At 52.0% G+C, this 26,096-nt stretch overlaps 3 protein-coding genes across 7 annotated transcripts; 2 read left to right on the plus strand and 1 right to left on the minus strand.

The window, feature by feature from the left end:
* The first annotated feature begins 1,284 nt into the window (after nt 1-1,284).
* ARL9 (ARF like GTPase 9) lies at nt 1,285-7,295 on the plus strand. 4 transcript variants are annotated; one of them, XM_086464263.1, is made up of 4 exons: nt 1,285-1,446; nt 1,920-2,088; nt 4,855-5,030; nt 6,153-7,295. In XM_086464263.1, exons 1-4 carry the CDS (start codon nt 1,285-1,287, stop codon nt 6,330-6,332), a joined length of 687 nt encoding a protein of 228 aa, XP_086320389.1. In that variant the 3' UTR covers nt 6,333-7,295. The 4 variants fall into 4 exon arrangements, with proteins under 4 accessions (XP_086320389.1, XP_086320392.1, XP_086320391.1 ...); XM_086464264.1 differs by lacking the exon at nt 1,285-1,446 and adding an exon at nt 3,226-3,300 and having other exon boundaries at nt 2,051-2,088; XM_086464265.1 differs by lacking the exon at nt 1,285-1,446 and having other exon boundaries at nt 2,029-2,088; nt 4,936-5,030.
* A 413-nt stretch (nt 7,296-7,708) lies between these two features.
* On the plus strand, nt 7,709-16,410 carry SPMAP2L (sperm microtubule associated protein 2 like). The gene is made up of 9 exons (XM_086464802.1): nt 7,709-7,784; nt 8,291-8,324; nt 10,483-10,533; nt 11,519-11,641; nt 13,258-13,377; nt 13,690-13,810; nt 14,875-15,006; nt 15,520-15,683; nt 16,296-16,410. Exons 1-9 carry the CDS (start codon nt 7,709-7,711, stop codon nt 16,408-16,410), a joined length of 936 nt encoding a protein of 311 aa, XP_086320928.1.
* Nucleotides 16,411-18,118: 1,708 nt separating this feature from the next.
* On the minus strand, nt 18,119-23,644 carry HOPX (HOP homeobox). Of its 2 annotated transcripts, none has more exons than XM_086464485.1 (3): nt 23,632-23,644; nt 21,345-21,520; nt 18,119-18,801 (listed from the first exon to the last, which is right to left on the minus strand). In XM_086464485.1, exons 1-3 carry the CDS (start codon nt 23,642-23,644, stop codon nt 18,724-18,726), a joined length of 267 nt encoding a protein of 88 aa, XP_086320611.1. In that variant the 3' UTR covers nt 18,119-18,723. The 2 variants fall into 2 exon arrangements, with proteins under 2 accessions (XP_086320611.1, XP_009949167.1); XM_009950865.2 differs by lacking the exon at nt 23,632-23,644 and adding an exon at nt 21,777-21,796.
* Between the last annotated feature and the right edge of the window lie 2,452 nt (nt 23,645-26,096).

Here is a 26,096-nt window from a genome sequence, read left to right on the forward strand (position 1 = left end):
CTGCATCTCATCCCAGGCAGTCATTAACCGCCAAACAGTGCAGGCACAAAAAGGGTCTTGGAAAACAACACATGAGCTAGATTATACAGGAGAAGATAACCTGAAGGGGGAGAACAGGGCTGTGGGAGCTGACTGTGTCCCCTTTTCTGCAAGCCAGCTGCCTTATCTAGTGGGCTTGGCAAAACAAGAGAGAGCGAAAACAAAGCGGCTGGTTGTGGTGATGGGCTACATTGAAGAGGCGTTGCACTTCTCAAGTGGAAGCTAGTGGCGAGATGGGAGACGTGTCTGCTCTCCTAGCACCCCACAGGCAGCCCCCCAGCATCTCTTGGAACTTCTGGTTTGGTCTGAATGTAGCAAAACCATTTTTCCATATATGAACTTTCAATGGGTAGCAATAGCACCTCAGGAAGAGTTGTCAGATGTCAGCCCAAAAGGCAAAGGCTTCTGTCTCTGAAAGAGTTTAAAGCAAAGGCCTGGAGAGGTGGGGAGCAAGGGAAATGCTACTGTGGCTTAAAAAAAAGCAGCACCAAAACCATGAGTCCCCATGGCGTAAAACTATTAAGTAGAATCCAGTCTTTATTACCTCAAATGGAGTGAAAATCTATTAACTAGAATCCAGTCTATTACCTTGACTGCATACTGGGAAAAGGGGCTGAATGTGTGTTGGGCTCTGAGTGAGAAGAAAGAAGAACAGAGCATAGAGAAAACAGGTTTATGAATAGCTGGCAGAGTCACTTGCTGCCAAGTGAGTGCTAAATAGAAAGGATTGTTCTGAATTACTTGCCTGGGTGATGTCCCTCCTCTTAGCCAGCAGCTGGTGGCTACAGGAAAGAGAGCAGTCACCTGTGTGGTTTCTGGAGGTTGATTTGGAGAGAGGAGATGTTGAAGGAGAATGCAACTCGGTTCTCCAGGCGTCTTCTCTGGTCAAACCTGGCTGAAGCGCTGACCTGTGGCACTGCTGGACCAGGCTCCCTAGGCCGTGCCCGGGCTGCTTCCCCCGGTGGTGGGTGCCCCGGTAGAAGCAAGGTGGGAGGAAATCCCATCGCGAGGGGGTAGAGGGGGGCAGCCGCTGTGGGGAAAGCCTGCCTCTAGCCGCGAGAAGCCACCCGTGAAACGGTTCGCTCGCTATTCTATTGAAACGAGTAAGTCCTCAGCCTGACGCCGAGAACCCGGCTGCCGGGGGAGGGAGCCGTGCATGCGCCCAGGGCTGCAAGGGGAACTCTGCCTGTGCCCGGCTGTGCCTGCGTCGGGGCGCGGAGCGGAGCGGAGCGGTCCGGGGCGGCCATGGGCACCCGCCTGCGGCCCGCCGCGCTGTGGGGGGCAGCGCTGGCCGTGGCGGGCGGCGCGGCCCTGGCTGCCTGGGCCTGGGCCCGCCTGCGGAGCCGGGCCGCGCTGCCCGCTGCCCGCCTTCCTGCTGCCGCCACCGCTGCTGCCGCCGCCGAGCAGGTACCGGGGCCGGGCCGGGGCAGCGGGGGAGGCCGCTGGGTCGGGGTGCGCCGGCGAGGCCGCGCGGGGCCTCTTGGCGGGGCTGCGCCGCCCCCGCCCGCCTCGCTGCGACTGGGCCCCTCGGCCCCGCCGCCCCCATCGCGCTTCCCGGCCGCGCGGCGGGGCCTGGGCCGGGTCGAGCCGGGCCGGGCGGCGGGGCCCGGGGGCGCGGCGGGGCGAGCCGGTCGGGGCAGCTCACCGCTTCCCTCCCTGGCTGCGTGTGGTTTGGCCGGGCTGGCGGGTGTCCCCGGCTTCCCACCGCCTCGCCTACGCTGCGGCCAGGAGCCCAGCTGGCATCTTCTCCCTCTTCACCGTGAAGTGGCTTTTGCTGTTCCCTCCAGACCCCTTGTTAGGCCTCCTTTTTCCCCCCTGGCCTGCTAAGCTTTGCACATGTCCCGGCTGCCTGGCTAAGCGTGCCACCCCTCGCTTTGCAGGGTAAAGGACACAGCAAGCAGATACTGGTACTGGGCCTGGATGGGGCTGGGAAGACCAGTGTTCTCCACTGCCTGGCAACTAACCATGTCAAGCGCAGCGTGGCTCCCACCGAGGGCTTCAATGCCATCTGCGTCAACACTGAAGAGGCCCAGATGGAGTTCCTGGAGAGTGAGTGAACCTGTTTTAGTACAGAACAGAAAATAAGTTCCTATCCTATGTTCTAGGAATCAGGCCTATTTTTTAAAACCTCCATATTCCCTCCTGCCTGCTCTGGTAATGCGAAGTTGTGATTATTTTCTCCTTGGGGATTTTGCTTTCCCACCCCGCTTCTTGAAAGAGGTGATACACTGGTGTTAGAGGAGGTCTGCGTTCATTCAGCCCAGTTCTACAGGGAGTTCTGCTCCCAGAGAGAGAAGGGTAACAAGCTTGATTGCCTGAAACCAGCACAAAGCAGGGGTGTCCCCATTAAGCCCTGTGTTGTGGTCCATAGCTGTTGTGCATTGTGCAGCTTCTTGCTGCTCATGCCTGGCAAAGGGCAAGAACAGAAGAGGAACAAAAAATAAGGTGAAAGAAGAGAGGAGGAAGAGAAAAGTTTTATATGCTTTTGGTTCAAAAGCCTCATAAGTGATGTTTTCTAGTCTTTGACAGCTTTTGAATATATGTAGGCTTTCACTAAACTTTCTGTGTTGTCCTTAACACTGATTTTTGGGTATTGTCCATGCCTGCAGAGAGCATCTCCTGTGATGCTTTTGGGTTGTCAACAGCTGTTCTAGGTGCAGCTAGCTGTTGCGGAAGGTAGAGGCCCTGGAGTCAGGTCAGTCCCTGGTACAGAGAGGCTGACATCCTAGCCTCATCGGTGCCTGCCTTCTGCTGAGGCAGAACCTGCCCTTTGCTTCCTGCTGTTTCTGCACTGTGCTGTACCAGCGCTCGACTGGCTCAGTTGGCAGCTAGCCCATAGTTGTCTCCGTACCTTTGTCAGCAGGCCTAAAGGAGCTGTGCTGTTCCCAGGTAAGTCTTTGGGATATGAGGATGGGGCTGCTAAGGCAGAGTTTCATTCCCAGACCTACTAACCATAGGACTCTCTGTGGTGTCTTAGGGAAATCAACTCTAGAGATGCTTGTAGTCTGTGCCCCTCTCCTGGTAGGTATGAGACACCTGTGTCTCCTACTGGGAGGTGCTTTCTGTATCTGAGCCCAGAGAAACCCGCAGTATCGCTGCTCCTGCCCGGGGGTGGCCTGGGCCCAGCGCTGCGCACCCCATGGCAGAACCTGTTGTTTCTGAGTCATCCTTCCCTCTCTGGTCCAGGTTGGTAGTGACTGAGATGTGATGGCTGCGATCTGACCCATGGGAAATGAAATGTCTCAGGCCAGTTTCAGCCAGGTAAATCCGTGCATGGCTCTCTAATCTGGTTACTTATCCAGTCTGTACCATCGCCTAGTCCAGGGGTTAGCAGCCTATGCTGTGTCACGCAGCACAAGATGATCAGCAGACAGCAGGGTTTTTTTTTTGCTGGCTTAGATAGAAAACCGTTCAATCTTTTTTTTTGTACCATCATATAGATAAGTGGGTGGTATCTTGCCTCTGCAAGGGACAGGAGCTCCTGGCTTCTGCTGAGTTCCTTCTGGTTTGGGGAAAAAAAAAAAAAAGTTCTCCATGAGGTTGCTGACCCCTGGGTTATGCTATGCATGAATGCACTTAACAGAGGGAACAGTGGTGAGCCCCCAAAAGTCACAGTACAGTATCAGAGGCATCTGTCCCAAGCGTGACATGTCAGTCACAGCCCTTTGGCTCCTTTCCACAGTTGCAGACTTGCAGTTCTGCCTGCAGGTACTCTGGGGCTCTTGAAGAAGAGACAGGCATGCCCTAGTGGGAAATGTTGCTTCCCTTTCTACGTTCTTGAAACCACTGAATCGTTTTGACTTAAGTGAAAGCAAAATTGCTTTGAAACAGAGCAGAGGGCAGTACAAGATGGCTGACTAGCATGTCAGTTTTGAAAGGAGCTCCTGTATAAGGAGGCAGGAGATAGTTATAGGGAAGCCCCGATGTATCGCTTTGAAAACTTGCTGCTTCTGGGAGACTTGCCCATGCCTTTTGAGTACCTCACTACTCTCGAGCAAGTGGTTCTGCAGTGTACCTAGGAGAAGACCTGGAGAGCTGAAAGCACATCTGAAATACTTAATACACTGTTAGCTATTCCTGCTCCTGTTAAACTCTGCAAACTACCAAAATCTTTTTGTCCCCAGATGGGAACAACAGTCTCGAGCAACTTGCTGCATATGGTTTCACCACAGAATTGTAGGGCCTGGTTTTGAAGATGAACAGTTTTCCTCTGTGTCCAGCAGAGAAGAGCTTAGGTACAAATGTGTCCTGTGCAAAGATTTCTCCCAAGGATTGCCTGTCTGCTAGGGCTTGATTTTTCTCTTCCTAAGCAGCTCTGGTTACTGACAGTATGAAAGCTGTGGGAGTTTTGAACTAATCCCTAGTGTCATACAAGTCTGATGAGAGCTCTCCCTACCTCAGAGCTAAATTTTGTCTTTGGAAATTGTAGGCCTGCTTTGTCTTAAGATGAGATGGGCATGTGGAGATGGGTTATATGGGGACACTCTCACATGGTGTTTAGGGACACTGAACCTCTTTCTGTGTTCTTACTTGCTTGAAAGCAAGAACCAACAAGGCAGAAAGTAACCGTAAAGAAACCGAACACAGAAGCCTCTCAAAATAAGAGCTTAAAATGGAAAGATTCCCCCCCCACACCCCCCCAAGCATACACGTATGCCTGCATGGGACTTGACTGGGGAAAATAAAGCTGTTCCCAGCCTCATATACAGTAGCCCAAATAGTTAGAGGTTTTGGTAATGCAAATACGTCTGCGCCTCTGGGAGCGGTGCTGCTTGGATTACTTGGTGAATCCTGTGCTGCTGTCTTCTCTTCCAGTCGGAGGCAATGAATCTCTGCGTTCATACTGGAAGATGTACCTGCCCAAAGTGCTGTTGCTAATCTACGTGGTGGACTCGGCTGATCATGCCCGACTGCCTGTGGCGAAACAGCTGCTTCATCAGCTGATCCAGAACAACTCCACCCTGCCAGTGGTGGTTCTGGCCAACAAGCAGGTAAGAGTTCCCTGCTGCTAGCCGAGCTTGGGCTGGCAGCAGCTCTGAAAACAGCAACAAAGCCTTTCAAAGGAGGCTTCATGCCTTTAAAGAGGATATATGGCTGGGATCTGGGGGTCTTTCTGGGACACCTGTTGACCACAAAAGAAAATAATCATCTGAGGTTGAGTTTTGTTTCTGCAAGGTGGAGGTCCTGTGCTTAGAGAAGGTGCAGTTGGAGCTGTGGGTGAAATAATGGTGAAAACTGCCATAGAGTTGCAAGGTTTGAGAGCTGCAAGGGAGACCACGGTTAGAGTTGGAGTTGCGTTTCTGTTATGAACGTCTGTATAGAGGTACCACTTGAGCTAACGGCAGCCGCAAAGCGAAGCACCGTTGTTTGCCTTTGGGTTGGTTGGTTGCTCCTAAGGCTGCTGCCGAAGCACAAGGGAAGAGCGGCTTTCCTTGCAAGGCAGTGCTTTGTCCTAAGGTCTTTGTGAGGGTGTCAGTGACTGGTGCTGTACCTGGAATAGGATTGTGCCTGTGGTACGGTCAAGATGACAGAACAGCCTGGGTTTTTAAGTCCAGATTTTCTTCTGTGGGGGCTGTGTGCTTGGTTTGCTCTGTGTTGTTACCTCCTAAATTTCTAGTGACTTAGGCACGTTACTGGTAGTCCTTCATGTTACTCTTGAACGGAAGCACAGGCTTTGACTCCCTCAAACACAAATGCTACTACTGGTTCTCTAGGTCCCGGAGTCAGAAACGCTGGTGGCTGAGGAGGTACTCAGGGAATGACTGTTGTACATTTTCCCTGTTCTTGTAGCTGGGCGCTTGGGGTCTTGGGCCAGCAAGACTTTTGTCTGCCTTGGACAGGTAGTCTTACGTTATTATCAGAAACACTGGAGTTACTAGAAACAGAGCTGTACCCTTATTTCTTTGAGATGAAATTAGGTTAAGGAAAACCGCTTGGTTTTCCCCAAAGCATTTCAGGGCATGGGAACTTGGTCTCATAGAAGGTATGTAGGAAGGGTGCCCCCAGAGCCTTTGAGACCCTTCTCCTCCCTGGACAAAGGCTCAGAGCGGGAATGGTGCTGCTACCTCTTGACCTCTTGCAACTAACAGGCTTGTTTTGGTTTTGTGTATCAGGACCTCAAAGGTGCGTATTGCATCACCGATATCCACGACGCTCTGGCACTGTCTGATCTTGGGGACGAGAGGAAGATGTTCTTGATCGGTACCCACGTGGCAGAGGATGGCTCAGAGATCTCCTCCAGCATGAAGGATGCCAAGGAGCTGATAGTGCAGCTGGTTTCGGAAACACAGTGACAGCTCTTTTCCTACAGCGTGGTATTGCGGCTGAGGGAGACGAGGTGTTAGGGTATGGTCAGTTTGCCATGTAGCGACTGAAATGTACAGATATCTTTTCCTTGTGGGTGTGGAATTCCTCTGAAAATGATGTCTAGTTGGTAAGAAAATCTAATTTATAGTGATTTGAAAATACCTTTGAAAAGTAGTCTGGTTTTTAGTGTATTTGTAGGGGAAAATTAGTCTCTGGGACAGCAGAGTTAAGGGGTTGTGTAGCTTAGATGGGCTGAGAGGGCTGCTTGCCAGGTGGGAATCGCACATTGACTTCAGTGGAACAAAGTTGTGTCCAGTGAATTTAGCCTGGCTTGACATCTCAGGCTGAAATTGAAATGAGTTTGCTTCACAGGTTTTACAGAACCCTGTTAACAGTGTTGTCCTGTTAAAAATGGGACCTCACTTCTTGACAGTGTTAGAAATTTAAACTGCTGCGACGGGTATTTTTGACAGTGACCGTTTTTCTTGTTGCTGTATTGGAGACAGTTTTTAAGGGAGTGGCAAATTAATCTCTGGAAATTGGGTTGGTTACTGCCGCTTTAGTGGGTAAGAACAAGAAAATGAAAGCAGTAAGCCATACTGTTTCTTTGCCTACAGGGAGAAAAAACAAAACTGTAATTCAAGGCAGTGACTGGAAGCATTTAAGTTAAATTGGCACCAAGGGTGGGAGACTCCTCCATCAGGCTGCGCGGCCTATTTCGGTTTAGAGCAAGCAGCCCTAGGTGCGAAAGGCCTGTTTTTTGGAAGTGACTTCTGTAGCACAGCAGCAGGTGAGGAAGGTGCATTGCTGACAATGTCACCCTCCCGCTGCCCTCGCAGTTATACCCCAGGAATGCGATCCAGGAGCTGCTCCGTTTTACAACCGCGTTGGCTGTATGAGGGTTTTACAGTTTTGTCCTGCGGAACCGATGCATAAAGCAGCATATTTTACCCAAACCAGTGGTCCAGGCTTCATTTCCCCGCGCACGGAGCGCCGCAGGCCGCCCGCAAGGCTCTGCTCGGGCAGCCGCCGGTGGGTCGGGCCTTGTCGCCCACCCTGCCGCTGCCGGCCGGCTTCCCGCCCCCGGGGCCCGCCGCAGACCGCGGGACCCGTTCCCTCTGCGGCGGGGCGGGGTCGGGCGGGGCCGCCGCCGTTGCCGCGGCGACGGGAGTGCACGCCATGGCGGCGGCCGGGTCGCGCGGCGGTGGGTGAGGACGGGGCGGAGGGGGCCGGGGCCTGCGGCCGTTGTTGGGGGCGGGCCCTGCCGCTCCGGAGCGGCTCCCCCCGTGCCCCGGCCCCTCACCCAGCCGCCGCCGCCGGGGCTCGGGGGCTCCGCGGGCCGTCGGCGGGAGGGCTCCGGGGCATGGCGCGGTTGGCGGGCACCGGTGGGCCCCTGGCGCAGCAGCTGAGGGCGGCTGCCGGTCAAAGCGGTGCCGCTGGTCGGTGCCGCCACCGGGGCACGTGGCTTCCTGAAATCGTGCCTGGTTTGCCCACAGTGCCAGTGTCGCCACGTCTCTGGTTATCCTGTGTCCTCCCTTTAAAATGTGGCAACTTGTTTTGTACTGCCACGGAGTCCCCGTATAGCACAGCTGCTACTCCCCCGAAGGTCTCAAAATGTCCCCTTGAAGTTATTGAAGGCGATAATAAGGAGTGGCTATACTGAGCCAAGTCAGCAGTGGCTGCCGGTGCTCATCCCAGGAGTAGGGTGCTGGGGAGGGGACATGATGCTCAGTCCAGCACTCTGCCCCTGCTGAGGAGCAACCACTGGAGAGGAGCTGCACCAGGAGGGCACCAGGGAGAAACAGCACAAATAACTGCCAAGCAATTGCATCCTGAGGAGATGCACAAGCTCCATCTGCCTTGTGGTTGTTTCATGCTGAAGAGCAGGCACCCCAGGCTGCAGGCGCTACCAAGCTTTTAAATTCACCTCTTCTTGTCTTTGCAGTTTCTTGTTACTTGTTTGCACGCTCTCATGACAGGTAAGAAACCCTCCCAGCCCTGGCCTCCTGGCTGGGTGTCCAGGCCGCGCCCCACGTCTCTGGGGGAGGGCTCAGGTGGGGATTTACGCCAAGCAACAAATCATGTATCCGATGACACTGTGGTAAACACACAGAGGAAATGATGCCTGGTTCTGCCCTCCTTGCTGCTTCTCATGACAAACAACTACTGCCCTTTTGAAACAGAAGCTGTGATCCTTTGCTTTTTAAGGAATTGATCTCAAAGGGAGTTGATCCCCCTTAGGCAGTGAGTCTGTGTGAGCGCAGGCAGTGGAGGGGAGGTGTTCCTGTGTCTGGCTGACACAAGGCCTGTTTTCCTTGCTGGGAACCATGAGCGGACATGGGCAGGGCTGTCTGCTTGTCAGTGGGGTGGCTTAACTCCTTCAAGTTGCAGAGCTGCTGCAGGTGCACCGTGTGTCTGGATACCTCTCTGTCCAGAGCTTTTGCCATGATAAAAGAGCAGGAAGTGATCTCTTTTTTGTAATTGGAAAAAAACCCAAAACAAACTTAACGATTGTCAAGTGAGGTGAGGGACCTGATGTGGACACCCACGTGACTCGTTCCTTGGCTGGGTCATGAAGCAAGCTTCGCACAGCAGGGTCCAAGCCAGCGGTGTGGGGCACTGGGGCCACGTGCACTTTGTGCTGAGTTTGGCTGTGGCTATGTGGTGGATCTGTGCCAGTGGCGGAGGAAAATCAAGGAGCCTGCCTGCAGATGTAGTGCCAGCTCAGCGATGCAGCTAGGTTTTGGGGGGGACCTCCATGTGGTAATCCTTCACCCCCTTGCACCCTTGCAAGGAAAAGCCTCTGGGGAGCCATTTAAGAATGAACAGCTGAAACTGATTTTTAGCTCCTGAAATGATGGCTGCCTTTCTGAGCATGTCCTGTCTTGAACTGGTGGCAGGGGGCCAAAGTCCAACAGGCACTTCTCTCTGTGTTTGCAGCATTGCGACCGGCCGTTAGGTGTGACGGGGAGATAGATAAATCAGCAGGCATCTCGCAGGGCATATGCAGTGAGGATGCTCTAACAGCAGCCTGCCGTTGCCAGGGTCTCTGTGGTGCTGAGCAATCTGGCAAACATTTACTGGGGTTCGGTGTCTCACTAGAGGTATTGGCCCCATCAGAGAGGCCCCCAAGGCATAGACCGTTTTCTGTCAGCAAACATCTCTCTCTATTGGTGTCCCCACTCCTCTCTAGGGCTATGTTGCCTTATTGCTGGGTGATACTAAGCAGGGAAGCAACACTCCAGGCTTTCACCTTCTGTGCTTTTTCCATGGTGAGTCACTTCCACAGCTGCCTGCATCCTGTGGTTGTTCCCCAGCTGGCTGGGGGCAGACACCTGCAGTGCCAGTGGGTGGGTATGGGCTTGGTTCGTGACTACAGGGAGTTCTGCAAGGCACTTGCGGCACTGGCGTCGTCTTGTCCTTTTCTTTGTACCCAGGCTCACAAAGCACAAGTTCTTCCCAGCCACTGGGGATTTCAGGCCTGGGACACCTGAGCAGCAGGAGCAGACACTGATATCTGATCTTCCTGAAAGGTTTTGGTCTGATGAATATTCAGTAAAAACATTTTCAGTGCTGCTACTAGGGCACAGACTATATGTATTCCTGTTAAGACCTCTGTGCTAAACGGACTGACATAAAATGATGAATAAAAAAAGTCTTCACCTGTGCTTCTAAAGCCATGTGGGAACAATGCTGTCTCTGTGGTGCCTTTTAGTAAACCACAAGAGTGTTGATAACAGATGTTTTTGTTCATCTGGGCTCTGGTAAGCTGAGAGATCATCTGTCTCGTACCTTCTGGGGTTGCATGGCGTGTTATCAACCAGAAAAGTACCTTCCCCCCTCTTCCTGCCATGTCACAAAGGGACCCTGCAGTAAGGGCAGTGTTGCAAATTTGCATCTCTGCAATCCAAGAGATAGCACAAAAATCCACGGGCTGGTGAGTTCACCAGATTAAATGGATGGAAAGTTACTTGGAGAGAGGAGATCCCTTAAACACACTCTCGTAAGGGATGGAGGCAAAGGCACGAGGGTTCAAAGACGTGCTGTATGGCTTTGAGTACAGCAGTAGCTTCTTTATGCTTTGTTGGTTTAACTGTATGTTAACAGCATGTTTGCCCTTTTCTGCAATTTTGGCAGGATACAAGAACTTGCAGAACCCAAGAAAGCAGCTTGTGCAAGCGATCCCAGGTAAGGAGGTGTCCAGGCAGCCCTAGCTTGAGGGCTGGAGACTGATGGGGGCCTCAGCCGGTGCAGTCCCTTTGCTTTGTCTTGCTACTGCTTTCCTCTCAAGAGCAGAAGTGGCTTCAAAAAAACAGACTGAGATGTTCAGTGCGTGAGGTGCTGTCTTCGATTTGGTTTTTCTTGTTTTCAATCAAAAAACTGGGCTTGACCCAAGTCTTGCCTTTGCTGTCCCAGCTGAGCTGTCCCACTGGGGATGGTGCTGTGGTGCAAGGAGACCAGACCTTGTTGGAGCCACTGGCTGCAGTATCCTGGAGGACACAGTCCAGCTTTAGGGACGGAGTTGCCATCTGCATTACACGGTCAAGCTATGGCTTGACAAGCCAAGGCAATAGACTCTTGGTAATGTCTTCTCCACTGTCTGTGCTCGAAAAAGTCTCCGCAAACCCATCACCCTGCTGTTCCCTGTCCTGACTACCCTGATACCCTCTCCCACTATGGCCTCTCTCTCAATGGGGGATGAGCAACTCCAGATTTGCCGTAGGGACAGGAGAGTAACCACTAACGTGCTGCAGAACCTCACCCACTTTCCATGGCACACCCTGACCGTAACATTATTATTATTTTTACTGTCATACCTGTGGTATAGTTAGGTGGTAATCGTGAGGCAAGAAAAATGCAGTCATGAAACTCCCCCAGGGGTTTCAGAGATGTAACGAAGCGACACTTTCTGCACTTCTACTGGTAACTGTACAACCAGACTCACCACTTGAAGGCTCTTTTCTTTTTGAGTTGACAACAACCACCTGGACAGTGTTAGGAAATTCAGTGGCAGAGAAGGTCAGTGCTCAGGGGATGGCTGCGGCACTTCACAGCTGTGGGGAACCATAGGGACTGTGTGTGTCCCATCCTAGGCAGAGAAGGATAACCCCAGTAAGCACATTTCACATTTGTGCATGTTTCTAAAATTTCATGCCCTTGCTGTCCTTGCTAGGCTCGTGTGGGGAAACCAAGAAACGATTTGGACCCTCTCGCAGGGTGCTTTGACAGCTCGACCATCCCCAAGAACAGAGGCACTGGCCAAGCCCAAGCAAGATTTTGGCAAGCACCAGTGCAGGTCAGTGATGTGGTACCACATCCTGGGGAAGGAGGCAGCTCAGAGGGTGCTCTCTAATCAGGGGGATGTGCTGTTTCCTGGGGGAAGGGGAGATGCCAGCTCTTCTGCTGCCACCGTTGCCCCACAGGGAGCTCCATGCCACCGTGACCCACTAGGCTGTACTGGTGCTTGGAACAGGGTCCATCTGTAGCAGGGAAGAAAGTGCTGTGGGAGCATAATCACCCTGAGTACTTGACTTCCAAAATGAGCCGGAACTAGGGGGTGCTATATTTTGATGCCCTTTTATTTCCTCATACCCACTTCCTGGCTGTGGGAAGGGCTTCTGCAACATGGTGGTTGCTGGTCTGAGTAGAGCTCTGGGTTCGGATCAGCTGCCGTAGGAGCCAGCCTTGATCTCAGTCTCCAAGCACATGAGAGCATGTTCCTCTGCTGAACAAAAAACCACCCTAACCACCAGCTCTGCTTCGGCTTGGAAGCAGAGACATGTGCATGTGTGAATGCCTTGATGGAAACGTGTGTGTCACACTTGTGCCTACAGAGGGACTGGCTCTCCCTAGAGTGTTCCCTGTCTGTATTGGGGCTGATGCAGCCCAGTCAGGCACCTGGGTGCAATTTGTGATCCCCTGCATTCTCCTGAACCCTGGCCTAAATCTTGAGGATAAAGGTTAGGAAGTGCTAAGAACAGAGAAATCTTGAAGCATCCTGCTAACTGGAGAGAATCCAGGTCTCCTGCCTTGAGTTAAACCTCTGCTGTCACTGCATGTTGAAAAGTTAGTCCATGTTTGGGAATAGAAGTGAAAAATGATGTAAAACATGTGAATTTCAGTGGTGCTGGGTGATGCTGCATTGCTTGAAGGAGCTCATCTGTAGCTCTGTTGGAGGGAATGAAGCTCTTTTGGAGATAGGATGGTGGTTGCTGGTCTGTAAGAAGACCTAGCAATGAGAATGGAGATGAAACCATGGTGCATTCTTGAGTTTCTTCTACCTGGAGGGATGTCAAGGCATGTGTGTCTGTAGTTTTCTCTCCTTTGCCGCTGTCATCAGTTCAGGGGCTCTCATCCTCTTCAGAGCTTCTGTATCTAAGTAACAGTGTCCGTCTGACAGCCCTTCCTGCCTTTCTGCTTGCCTCTGCTCACCTCTTCCCTGGTAGTGGCAGGCAACTTCCAACAGTTGTGGCTGATGGAAAGCTGGATGAGCCTTCACTAGGCAAGCCTGGGGAGATCCCAAGATGAAAGGAGCTGCAAGAGCACAACGTGCTGTTAAGCCATTGGAACAAAGAGGTTTCTAAATTGGCAGAGTTGAACAACAGAGATACTGCCAGGTTTGTGTTGTGGAGTGGCTTCTTGAAATGGTCCAGGGAAACCATTGAAAGCAATGCACGAGGATGCTTAAGAGAGGACTCCGCATACACAAACAGCATTTACCTTTAAAGTCAGGAAATCTCAAGTGTAAATGCCCATTTGTTCATGGCTTTTCCCTGTGTGCCAGTGCCAACTTTTGTACATTGATCAAGCACAGATGTTTAACCAGACTTGGGGTACCATCTGCCGGGATCACATTCTCTGCCTTTTACTAGCTCATCTGTATTGTTCCTCAAGATCCCACTTCTTGCACAGCTGCGGATGGGAATCAATGATCTGGGAGTGTCCCCTGCTACTGGATTTTAGCTTTCCTTCTGATCGGCTGCTGAAGTTGTCTGAACCTAAAAAATACCAGGCTGCTTACCTGCAGCAAAGGTGAGAGGCCAGAAAGCCTGTAGGGTGCTATAGGTAGGCCCTTGGGTCTTGTAGCGTCAGTGCAGCTTCGAAGTAATAAGTACAGGAACAGAGGATGGGTATAACAGAGGGCAAAATGCAGAGCAGGGACTCTGCTGGATTTAGGACCTCTGGACTCTCTCATGGGATGAGTAGATTCTACACTGGAAATGTCCACAAGACAAAGCTGCCTTGTACTGCAGCAAACATGAGGTTTAAACATCCCAGCTACAGCCTGGTTTAACCATTGTGGGAATACCCATGAGTGGTTGTGCCATGACTCTCTGCTTCCAGACCTCACCAGTCCCCTGAGTGGCCCGTGTCACCAGCTGCGCTGCGCTATAAGGCCTCCCCACGGATTCTAGAGCTTGCCCAGCCAAAGGTGCTGCATCCAGAGTTCCTGCCAGCCAGAGAGGTGAGGAGGTTGTTGAGTGAGGTTTGGAGGTGACAGTGAGGCAGCAAACTGTCCTGAGTTTTTACACCCTGTATCCTGCCCCTTGATATGCCCTGTGTGTGATATGGAGGGGAGAAGTTGCCTGGTTCTGCTGGGGTTTGTGATACTGAGAGAAACTGCCTTTTCAGATTGAGGCGCTGTGTTTGAAAATCTCCCTACTGAGAGACAGAAAACAGCCAAGCTGGAGCAGCCTAGAATAGCAGGAGAGCCAAGGGAGGCATCTGGGCTGCGTCCCCTGATAAAGCAGCCTGGGAAAGTGGAGAAACCTGATGGGAACGGCCTGTTTAGCTCCTAGGGAGTACAGTCGTGTTTGTACTTGGGCAGCTGTGCTCCTATCTGTGTATATAGGGGGCATGAGCCTGCAAACACTTACGTATACTTTAACAGTGTTTTACCAGAAGCCTAATTTAGAGGCACATTTCTGAACTTGCTCCTTTTAGGTCATTGCTTTGGTAGGGGTGAAAGGGCTTGGGGCAATCTTGGATTACACTCATTTCCATGGCAAAGGCTAGCCTTTCTGGCTGTAGTCTGTGGGCTGGGAAATAAAGGAGGCTGTGCTGGAGCATGGCTTGGCATCAGTAACCCTGTGAAAAATGGGGGAAGAAGTCCCATGCTGGAGCAGTAATCTCTTTTGCTGTAGGAATGCAGTTAACTGCACAAGCACTATTACCCTGAAATCTGAGCGTCTCTCCTTAGCAGGGAAATTATTTGATTCAGTCAGAAAGATTTATATGAAAAATATTACTCTGGAAGAAATTTCTCTGCACTTTTACCTGGCTACATGAGCTCTAGTTACAGGCATTCTTCTCATGGCTGAGTGGGTGTCAGCTGGGGAAAAAAAGATATACAAATCCTAGTAGCACCAAAATTACCTTATACTAGTGGGAAAGTGAGGGTGCTCCTTGTGACCATGTCTGCAGAAGAAGGGTGCTGGGTGCGCCTCCCTTTGGAGGAGTGTGTCCCTGTGGGCTGCGGTGGACGAGCTGTGCATCTGCACATCCCTCCCCCATTCTGAACCCGTGCAGGTGCCAACGCGGGTTACAAATGTGGCGGCTTTGGCCAGAGCATCCTCGCGGTTACAGCGTCTCGCAGAGCCCCGGGTCAGGAAGGTGACCCACTGCTATGAGCACGGCTTCCCTGAGTCTGTCATTCGTCCGGTAAGGCAGCGTCACCCGGCACCATGAGTGGCAGGGACACCGGGCAGAGAGGAGGACACGGGTGCACGGTCGCTGGTGGCTCTCTTCATGGCAGCCCTGGATGTGCTGCTGTCTGTGAGGCTGACGTAGCTGCTTCCTGGGCTGGAGAGTGGGACTCGTCCTCCATCCAGAACATGAACTGACTCCCAGCAGACGTCCCCAAAGAAGGGCAGACCTGTGCCTAGCCCACAGTTGTGGGGTTGGGGATAGATGGAAAAATGTCTAATGTGGATCTCCAGTGCCGGGGAATGGGTTGGACAAAGGGCTATGAGTAAGAGGAGGCTGGAAGGCAGGTTGTGGGACTGGCCAGGTAGCAATTTCTCCTTCCACAGCTTGTCTGGTGCCAGACACAGCAGTGGACAGGATCATGTTCCATCTGTGTGTGATCAGTGGCTGTGAACACTTGAATTGCAGGCTGGTCACCCCTGAATGGCAGGAGCACCTGTAAGGACCTTCCTCCCCATTCTTCCACAGGTTTCCAAGTGGGCTCTGGAGGCTATCGCGAGCCCTCGGACGCTGGAGCTGGCTAGGGCAAAAAGATTACACCCTGACTGTGTACCCCTGCGGGACGCTGAGTGGCCAGTGACAAAGGCTGCAAAGCACGCGGTGGTCACACCAAGGCTCGTGGAACTGGCCCGGCCTTGCAAAAGATAAGTGCTGCTTCTCTGCCATGGGAGATGATCAGCTGACAGCCCATTTTGTGCAGGCCATGGCACCTTGTTGATCTGGGTTTGGCCAGCCTGATTAAGCCACTGCTCTTCCACTTGCAAAATGCATGGATTTTATGTGGCTGGGTGTGCTAATGCTACCTGAGTTGTGGTTTAAAAAGCATTTTTGAGGTGGAAGGAGAATCAAAAGAGAAGAAATAGAAACTTTCTAATTTCAGTAGGAATTACTGGTTTGGACTTCTTAATTATTAATTGCAATTATAAAAAGCAAGCAGCTGATGCATGGAACAGTGTAGCACGTTCATGTCGTCCAGCATGATGCATCTGGCCTCAGCCTGGGCTGCAGGAAGTGCTGGGTAGAATGTTTCACAGAGGGTGAGGGAATGCCTGGCTGTAGCGGCTGTGACAGCTTCAGTGAGAGATGGAGCATTCCCTCGCACTAGCATCCTGGTGACAGCAGCAGAGGCCTGACTGCTTTTGTCCCCCCTTGCCAGGGAAGGGCAGGGCTCAGGTGGAGGTGTGTCAGCTGGCAGGCAGCTCCCCTCCGGTTGGAACTGACTGGCTCTGTCCTCGCTCCCCCAGGATTCCTATGCGCTTGGCTCAGTTCAACCCAGAAGCCTTCACAGTGAAGGAGGCTGCTAAGAAGGCAAGTTGTTCTGCTCGGATCCAAGACCTGGCTCGTCCGATTAAGCACTGAGCTCCCTCAGAAACACAGCCTGCTCCTCGTGCCAGCTGCCCCCATCACCTCTTGGGACATCACCCTCTTTCAGGCTGTGTTGTGGCTGGAAAACCTACTTGAACACGGTGCAGAGGCAGCACCCAGCATGAACACTTTCTTAGGAGCAACCACTTTTACTGGTCTTATCTGAGGAGTTAAATAAAATGGTTCACTCCTGAAGAACAAAATAGTCATCAGGGGAAATGAGCAGAATTTGACCTAATGTGGGAAGCCGCTCTCCTGGGATGTGTTATGTCTGGAGTTTATCACATTTCTTATTTTTTTGCTGTAATAGTTAAAGAAGTAATGAAACAATGGCAGGGGGAAGCCAGCACAGGAACTGTTCTTTCCCATGAAGAAACGTGGCAAACTAAAGCTGAGGGCACGGAGTAGGTTGATGCAACACAACTTCTGACCTTGGTTTTCAAAATTTCTGCTAAAGTTTAGAGATCTTCTGAGTGGCACTCAAAGTTTTGTGTTTGTGACAGAAGTAGAAACACAAAAGTCTGCAAAATTCCAGATCCAGGGCTGGATTTATTAAGGTGCAAAGCTTTAGTACAGGCGTTGGAAGTGCTGGCGTGGCCTGTGCATTGAGTTGGCTTGGATTTGGGGCCCGTTTTCTCAAATGCGTGGAGAATGGGCAGATCCAGCCTTTTGCTTTGCATGCATCTTTGATACAGGTTAGGCGGGTGGGTTAAATCTGTGCAGTTCAGATACTCAGTTGTGTGACCCTGGGCAAGATAATGGAGCTCTGCATTGAGATTTTTGGAGCGTAACTCAAAAAAGCAGAGTTCCCCTCTGTGTGAGGGAGAGGGCACATTGCAAACACTAAGAAGAAAACAGATATCAGTGCCAGACTCTGCAGAACAAACTCTGAGCTCCAGTGAGGTCTGAGAGTGACTCAGTTTAGCAACTGGATTGCAGGGGAACAACATGCCCTGCGTGGGACGTGGCGCAGGGAGATTGCTTTCATCTGTTTCCTGTGAGTTCGGTGTGCTTTGCACTGGCAGCCCAGCCACTGGCGATGGGCTGGAGATACTGAGGCAAGAGAGATGCTCTGCAGCAAGGCACAAAAGCCGTAAATCGAAGCACATGGCAGTTTCAGTGCCCGTGTGTCTTAATCTTCCCTGTGGTAAGCTGATTCTTCTTCCGGAGTAGAGGCAGGTGACCACAAACCATAAGGGGATTAATCAGAGGATCCACTAATTGATTCAGTAATCCACTAAGCAGAGGATTTGTGAACCCTTTTGAATCAGCTAAGGTTGCTGGGCAGCAGTGCTGGTTATTTTTTTAGCCCATGTGTTGTTCTGTACCAGGATGGATGAGAATTTGGGCTTTGTGCAGGAGCCCCAGTGCAACTGCCTCCCTCAGGCTTGAGAATGGCCAGAAGGAGACTGGGATCTGGCCCCCTGCCCCGCCCCCAGGGGAACCCCAGCACCACCAGCCTCTGCCACCTCGGGGCTTGGGGTGTGTGTGGGCTGCCATGGACGGACCTGTGGGTGCCCTAGAAGAGGAGGTTGCCCATGTCTGTGGGCTGTTCCTGTGGCAAGAGGGAAAACCCACGGTGCCCGCTGCGGCTGCCTTGGAAAAGTGTTGCCCTCCTAGAGGAAGGGGTCTGCCTCCTGCCATTGGGGCAGGGAGCACAAGCAGGGATATAACACAGCTTCTCTCATCAAAAAACTTTGGCTTTTTATTATTGCATTGGAAAAAAAAAGATGACCAGTTCTTTCCCTTTGATGACCTTTAACAGAAATGCCAGAAATGCATTCAAGGGGGGCTTGGCTTGGTCTGATTATGTTGTAGGCACTCGATTTGCCAATATCCAGAGCTGACTCAGGCATCTTGACCTAACCCAAGATCACCTGGACAACACATCTGGTTTTCCACGTGCCCTCCTCTCTGGATGATCTGCATATTAAAGCTAGCATACATACTTTGCTTCTGGGGATCATAAGGAAAATAAATCTTTTTTCCCCACTTCTATGTTTGAGCCTCTCATGGCAGCTTTTCTGCAAGCCTGGGACGAGGGCATGAGATTGCCTTGCCCTGTGCAGCTGCTGTTAATGGATGGGAATCACTAGACTGGTTAAGCAGCCATCAGAAGCTGTACACACATATCTATATATAATTTTTTTTTTTTTGCTGGTTATGTACACTTTAAATAAAACATGTTAAATAGCAGGCTATTACTTTGTATCTCAAAACCTATTGCAACAGAAGAACTGCAAGAAAACCCGCTCTGAAGAGCTTCACCATCATTTACAGCAGTCATGGGGATCGGAGCACCATCCTCTAGTCCCTGACAGATCCGCTTTCTGAGGGCAGCCCTTCAGACTTCCTCCACTCTGCCAGGCGCTGCTTGAACCATTGCTGGAGGAAAAAAACGACAGAGGTTGAATGCACTGGGCTGAGCGAACCCTCCCAATAACCTTGCTAAAGGTGCAGACGTGGTCAGCATGTGGGACCAGATGTGGGAAACTCATGGTACTGCTGCCTTGTAGCAAGGTGCTGCACTGTTCCCGGGCAGTACAGGCAGCAGGGCAGCTGCTCCCGACCCACGGTCTTGTTACCCCCATGTGTGCACCTCTTTCAAACTCTTCTTGCTCGCTTCACACCTTGACAGCATGGGTGAGTCCTCATTTTATTGCTGTGAGTTCAGGTTTTTCTTGCAAACAACCTAAGAGATTGGCTAATGAACTGCTGGATGGTGTCTGTTTGAATGGCTGGAGCAGTGAAACAACCACTGCAGGTCCAAAAATGACTGGAATCAAAAGCTGTCCTGCTTCAGAAAGGATGAGAGGGAAAGCACAGTGGCTGTCAACAAATTTAAGAACAAATGGATTTTAAAAATGGGTTAAAAATTATCTTAGTCTTCAAGCAATATGCATGGCTATATTCTGTAGTAACTTAGCGTTTCTAAGCCAACTTCCAGAGCTGCTGATGCCACTTCAACACAGCCACAATTTCAAATGTTAGATAAAATGCAGCTGGATTAAAGCCACACTACTGCCTTAAGAAGAGAGAGATAACTCATGTCTGCCGGAAGCACAGCTCAGCTTTTTGTTTGGGAACGTGCCTGTGATTTGCTTTGTTGCTGCTCATTTTGTTGCTGTATTTGTTCATGGCTATTTTTGAAGCTATTGTGGTCTGTAATGATACAACCACAGTACTCTCTGCAAGTGGCGCTCGCACTAGCACTGCCTTGGACCACATCCAGTTAGGCAATTGCCTGCCTAGCCTCCTCCCAAAAATTTCACTTCCTGTCCTAAACCATCGTCTCCTGTTGACTCAGTATCTCTTTGCACCTCATTTTTACTGATTTTTTTATTAAAACCACTGCTATATCTAGCTGACAAAGCACTCCAGATGTCAGGAGTGTCATATGCAATGCAGGCACTCTGCAGCTCACCGGCCCAGTCTCAATCCTGTCCCTAACAGGACCTTCATCTCCAGATCTTTAGGAGCACCCTGGATTTGTGGAAAAAGATGCCTATCAGGGATGATTTTAAGACATCTCCAGAGGTGTCCTGGGAATATATGGCCTGTGTTTACAACTTGCTTTAGGAAAAAAGATGGAGCAGTGCTATTTCTAAGGACAAAAAGTATTTCAGGGGTACCGCCTCCTCGCTGCCTCGAAGGAGCAGTGGTACCTGCCTGTCAGCAAGGCACAATAGATGAGGAGTCTCCTTTTCCACTCCAGCCAAGGATGCCAGTGCAATGGATATTATACCAGCATCCTTCCCAGGGACAGGCTAATGCTGGAATTGCCTGCTCGGCTCTCATATCCCTTTGGCTTTGCCCAGGGAGAGCCAGGCTTGGCAGCTCTCTGCAAAAGGCTGGTAACTTTTCAGTGGGTTGGAGTTCTTTCCTATACCCATCAATGCTGCTATGGGTCTAGTAGCTTATAAAACACCCACATCAAAAACAGCTGCACTGCAACCTGAAGGAATTGGGAAGGAGCTGTTTGCTTCTGAAGCCCATGGTAGCTTGCAGGTAGCCAGATGGAGCACAGAACTCAGTGGAAGTCCCAGACAGTGGCAGCCCATCCGTGTGGAGGGACATTTGGAGACCTTTATGTCTCTTGGAGAGGTTGACAGACTTGCCTGACATCCGGGCTTGGGGATGCTGAAGTAGCTAATTGCAGGGAGGGGGAGTGTGCGCAGCCTGAGCATGTCCCACAGCACATCCTGCAGGAGTTCCATCTATCCGGTACCTGTTCTAAAACGACTGTAGTTTCTTTAGACCATAAAGCCAGCAGTGGTTTGGACACCCGACACTATCAGAAGTGGGTCGGAAGGAAAGGACAGCATGCATGGGTTGTAAATTCAGGGCTCCACAGCCAGCCAGTGACCCTTGGGGTGTGCCCTTATTCTGGCCGCAGGAAGCACTAGCCTAGTCTCCAAGCCCAGGCTGGGGATGGGGCTCCTGGGCAGCGGGGATGCGAGGGCCCCAGTGGGGCACAGGGCTGCTGTGTGGGAGGCCACAGCTGTGGGATCAAGGGGCTGCAGTTGCAGGGAAAGAGGCTTCGGGGATGCAGGTCATGTGGGGTGCAGGGAGAACATGGGGTGCAGGGAGGTGCAGTGGTACGGTAGAACCCTGTGGGTGCAGTGCGGGGTTAGGGGTGCACTGGGCATTGCAGAGGTGCAGAGGAGACTTGCGGGTCCAGTGTGGGGTGCAGTAAGGAGTACTCAGGGTGCAGAGTGGTGCAGGGAGTGCAAGCAGGGAGCATATGGGGCATGGAGGGGTGCAGCGGGTGCAGTAGGAAGCATGTGGGAGGACAGAAGGGTGCAGAGGGTGCAATAGAGAGCTGGGGACAGGACAGGCAGGAGATCCGGGGTGGAGCGTGTGGGGCACAGAGGCGTGCAGGGGGAGCAGGGCTGGTGCCAATGCGGGGGCAAGGGGCGCACACTCACCAGGGTCTGCTCCTCGGAGAGCCCAGTCTCGGCCGCGATGAGGCACAGCGTGGTGGGGTCAGGATGCTTGTTCACCTTGCAGAAGTTGTACTCCAGGATCTCCAGCTGCTCCTCAGTGGGAGTCACTGGCTTTTCTGTGGCCATCTCCTCCTGGGGCAGGGCTATGGGGCCAGGCACTGTGGAGAGGGGCCGGCGTCATTGCCCAAGCTGGGAGCAGCCAGTGGGGCCACACTTGCTGAACCCCGGATTTGCCATTGCTGACCCCACCAGCCCCTCCCCTCCCCGGTGGCCTCTGGCCACGGCAGGGCACAACTCCCTTCCCAAAGGCGTGCCAGGGAGCTCAGCTGGGAGCTGCAGCGCCCCAGCAGCTCCTGCCTCAGTTTCCCCACTGTGGCGACCGCACACCAATGGCATCCAGCTGAGCTGTCTCACCATCCTTAGCTGGCAGGAAACTGCAGCCCGTCCTCTGCTCAGCACTCCCCTGTTGCTGTATTTATAGCCAGTGTGACTCCTGTGGGGACGATTCCTGTTTACAGCCATATTTAGGCCTGGGCGTTACTTTGGAGTGATGTCACAGCAACGGGCATGTTGAGGGGGTTAATTTAAAGACATTTATTAAAAGACAATATTTATCCTCTGGGTGAGAGGGCAGTATTTGGCATCCAGCCTAGTGGGATTTTGGTTTGTTTTGGTTGTTTTTTTTGTTTTTTTTTCCCTTCTCCCCAGTGCCCAGACAAGTCTGTGCAGGGGAATCACAAACCAGAGGATGCAGGATCTTTTGGGAGCGTGGGCTGGGACTCAGCAATCACCCCATTTTTCTTCCTGATCAGTGTCCTGGTCCTCCTCCTAGCAGCACAGCCAGACATCACACAAAGCTGGTGATGAGCAGGTGAGATGCTTTGCTTTTACTATTTAATGTTATCACACATGGGCATAAATACTTAGTGGTGTTGTTCCTGAGCATTGCTGAACTGTTTGTTTTGCAGTGTATAAGTGAAGGGCCAGTCCTCAGAGGACTGTACCCCCTGCATGTTCGTTGTCCAAGCACTCACTGCCTTTGGCTGTGATCAGTGCTAGGTGCTCCCGGCAATGGCAGAGGCAAGGAGCCCACATTCTCCTCTAGAGTAACAATTGCCCCACTTGTGCTTTGCACGAATCTCTGGCAGACTTGTCACAAAAGCGCAAGCAAACCAAGGAAGTACACCTTGGGTAAGTCCCACATGTCTCTTCTGCAGGGCTCCAAGTTTCCTCCTGTGTGGCAGAGGGTCGAGCCTGCCAATTCGGTCAACTGAAACACAAGGCGTTGCCCCCACACAGTGTGCAGAAGTCCCTTGATGCTGAATCATTTCAGTGTTTCCGAAACAAAGCTGTGGGGTGTTGGCAGGGGAGGAGCTGGGTGCAAAAATGCAGCCTTTCTTGATCTGCTCTCCTGCTGTCCGAGTTGCCTGGCCCATCTCTGTCAGGTGGGCTGGTTGGTTGCTGGCTTTTCAATGCTGCCAGGAGCCCTTGGCCCACCTTGGGACTCCTCTGGGCCACCCGTGCAGACCTGCCCTTCTTCCACCTTGCAATCCAGCTTCTCCTTCCCTTTGGCTCTGGGATGTAACCCAGGCGCCTCCATGATGCTGCACCCGTACTGCGTAGCTTTAAACCCAACTGCTTTCCTGGTTGACAGACAACTCATCTTAACCCACTCAGCACCCTGGGGTATACTGAATGCCCCAGGGCTCTCACTTGCTGACAGCAATGCTGGGATGGGGCTCAGCTCCAAAACTGCCTTGCAAATTGCAGGGAGTCAGCTCTGCTATTCATTAGAGGCTGAAGAGATCCTCTTCTGTGAGCTTTACCTCAAAAAGCAAAGGCCTCACTGAGGGTCGTCTGCAGGAGGTGCTTTGACCAATAAAAGGTTCCTTTGGCATTTGAGTAGGGGTTTATAAATAGACCAGGGCTGGTTGTGAAATGGCCCACTCTGCTTGAGTCACTTGGTAAATACTGATTGTAACACTGTGGTTTCGTAAGGCCGGAGCAGCTCTGAGCATGATGGAGTGTGCTGGTAGACAGCATCATCCACCACCCCTGGATGGACTGGGGAAAGACCTCATCTTTAACCCCAGGTACTGCAAGCTGAACTAGCTTTGTCTGAAAGTGTTCTGGCCACAGGAGAGCATTAGCAGCTGCCTGGGCTTTCCTGGGGTCAGCTCAGTTCAGAGGTGCCCACATAGGAAGGGGGCAGACAAAGTTCAGTCCCTCATGCGTGTGAGCTGGTGGGGGTCAGGTGAATGCTGCTCACCTACCCTGGGCATTTGGAGACCTCTGGCAAAGATGCAGGGGGAGAAGGACAGTCCCTGGACTTGAGGTGCTGTTTTTGAGCACTGTGGCTTCCAGGTTCTCCATGAGGCCAAGCTCAGGCCACAAGTCCTTCCTCTCCTCCTTGATCAGCACCCCACTGAGCCACCTGCCCTTCTCCGAGAAAGCCCAGCCACCACAGGGCTCCTCATCACCTCTGGATCAAGCCTCTTAACTGGGCCACCAGCAGCAACATGTCCTGGCAGTTCATAAATCATCGTTTGCACCCCGCTGCGTTAATGTGCGTTAATGTACGTTAATGTGTGTGCATTGATTTGCATAGGGAACACGTGCTTCAACTTTCATGTTTCATCTGCACAGCTGTTTATTTCTGATAATCCCCAGGTTCCTGAGGCATTTCCCCGTAGGACACAGTATCTTCTACCTTCTGGCAGCTCAGGGTGTGGGATGTGATGCCTGATTGTTTTTCTTGTCTCTCCTCTACCCCTGCTCTGGAGGGAGAACAGTTCCTACATCTCAAGGCTGTGAGACGGCTTTCAGGAAAAGGTCAAAACCCTGGGGGTCCTGGAAGGCTCTGCAGGTCTCACCGTATCACTCCACTGGGCCCTGGGGGTTTTCATGAGCCATGTGGCCCTGTGCAGCATGTGGCACCCAGCACTTGGAACTTCTTAGATGCTAAAAATTGGGGGTATATAACAGGATTTGAGGGCACCAGGAGCCCCTACATGTCCTGATTGTCCGTACTTGGACTGCTACTCACCTACCTGCTACTTAAATGGAGCTCTGTTTAAGCCCAGGCCTGGAGCCTGGCTTTCAGGCTGCACAGGACCTCTCCCCTGTACAGGAGAGGTGGTTTTCTTGCTTACATTTCTTTAAGCCTGGCAGAAATATGGAAAATTACAACCATTTTGCTCAGCTGCTGAAAAGTAACACTGCTCACTGCTTTTTTCTGCCTACTTTTTTTACAGAGATTGGAAAAATTGCTTTTTCAGTGCAAAGAATGTAATCATTGATTCAGCTTTCAGAAAGGCTGAGGGGCTGTTGTCATCTTCCGCTCTGTGAGCGGTCCCATGCCCACTGCTATCTCCCCTGGGCAGTGCAGGGATGAGGTTTTGGTGGCAGGGAGTTACTCACTCAAGTGGAAATGACAACACCAGATGCATTGTCACAGTGAAACCACAGCACCGGTGACACCTGCTCTGTCCTACGTGTCAAACTAAAAAGCCCAGGGGAATTCACACTTGTCTCTGACTAACTGTCTTGGTTTTAGGTGGAGCAATGTGAGAGCTGCCACCAGCTGAAGCTTGCAAGGGGTTCATCGGTTGCCTGGGCTGCGGGCGGCTCCAGCCGGCATTGCTATGTACGTGGAGGCCGTGCAGGCAGCACTTGGTGCTCTTGGTGTGGCTAATAGGGCACCTAAATACACCTTCAGGGCCATTTTGGAGCAAGTGGACAAAAGGCAATGACTGGTGGACACAAGTTGCAACAAGAGAAAGTCTTATTAGACATTGAGGAAAAAAAAGTCCTCATAGTGGGGGGCGGTTCTAACATGGGGACAGTGACCAGACAGGTGGGGGCACCTTCATCCTTGATGATCTCTAAAAATCAGCTGGAGAAGGCCCTGAGTGACCTGACCTAGGTGTGAGATAGGAGCAGTGGGGTGGAGAGAGACCTCCCTCCACAATTATACTGCCCATGTCCTGTGGTTGCACCCAGCTCCCCAGAGACACCCTGGGGTTACTATCAGGGCTCCCAGCTCTGGCCTGAGATGGGAAAGGACATCACTGTCTCCCAGCATGCCTGCCCAGCACTGCTAGTGCAGTCAGCATTGACTATCCTGGCAGAAAGCAGCCACTTTTCTAGAAAAAACATGATCTCTGTTTACTCAACTTTGCTTTTTTGAACAGCAGGCACAATAGCTGGCTGGCTGTGCAGCTTTCTAATGGTTTACTGCCCCCGAAGCCCCTGGAAAACTCTCTGAACAGGAGCTCCTGCCCAGCTGATGGGGCCCCATAGCTCCTGCTGGGCTTCTTGACCCCTTCCCCAGTGCACTCCCCACTGTCAGGGCTAGGATGTGACTGGAGGCATCTGCATCTGGTTTTAGCTTGCAGCTATTTCCTGCCACTGCAGGGATCAAAATAGCAGTTCTCAATGCAAACGAGCCCTCCTGCCCTCCCTTGCTCTGTTGCAGAGCCCTGGCCTGTCCCAAGCTTTGCTTGGCCCCCTGCTCTGGGGCGGCTGTGGATAACATCAGCCGGCATGGCGCACAGGATAAGGTGGGACAGAGGCTTTAAAAATAAACCAGACCCCACCATAAATAAGGAAAAACCACCTGTCATGCATCCTGTAAACTACCCGCTCAGCCCTTTAGAAGATAGTATCAGATGGGAACAAAGCAAACAAGAGCACAGCAGCTGCTGAAGCAGAGGCAGGTTCCTGTGGTACCCC

The sequence above is a fragment of the Leptosomus discolor genome, chromosome 4 (genome assembly GCF_034619465.1).
Source record: "Leptosomus discolor isolate bLepDis1 chromosome 4, bLepDis1.hap2, whole genome shotgun sequence".
Taxonomy (NCBI): domain Eukaryota; kingdom Metazoa; phylum Chordata; class Aves; order Leptosomiformes; family Leptosomidae; genus Leptosomus; species Leptosomus discolor.

Coding starts and splice junctions, on each gene's coding strand:
- HOPX (XM_086464485.1), bottom strand. Junction 18,802..21,344: donor TCTCCGAGGAGCAGACCCTG/GTGAGTGTGCGC, acceptor TTTTTCCTCCAG/CAATGGTTCAAGCAGCGCCT.
- SPMAP2L (XM_086464802.1), top strand. CDS start 7,709: ATGGCGCGGTTGGCGGGCACCGGTGGGCCCCTGGCGCAGCAGCTGAGG. Junction 8,325..10,482: donor TTTGCACGCTCTCATGACAG/GTAAGAAACCCT, acceptor CAATTTTGGCAG/GATACAAGAACTTGCAGAAC. Junction 11,642..13,257: donor TTTGGCAAGCACCAGTGCAG/GTCAGTGATGTG, acceptor CTTCTTGCACAG/CTGCGGATGGGAATCAATGA.
- ARL9 (XM_086464263.1), top strand. CDS start 1,285: ATGGGCACCCGCCTGCGGCCCGCCGCGCTGTGGGGGGCAGCGCTGGCC. Junction 1,447..1,919: donor CTGCTGCCGCCGCCGAGCAG/GTACCGGGGCCG, acceptor CTCGCTTTGCAG/GGTAAAGGACACAGCAAGCA. Junction 5,031..6,152: donor TGGTTCTGGCCAACAAGCAG/GTAAGAGTTCCC, acceptor TTTGTGTATCAG/GACCTCAAAGGTGCGTATTG.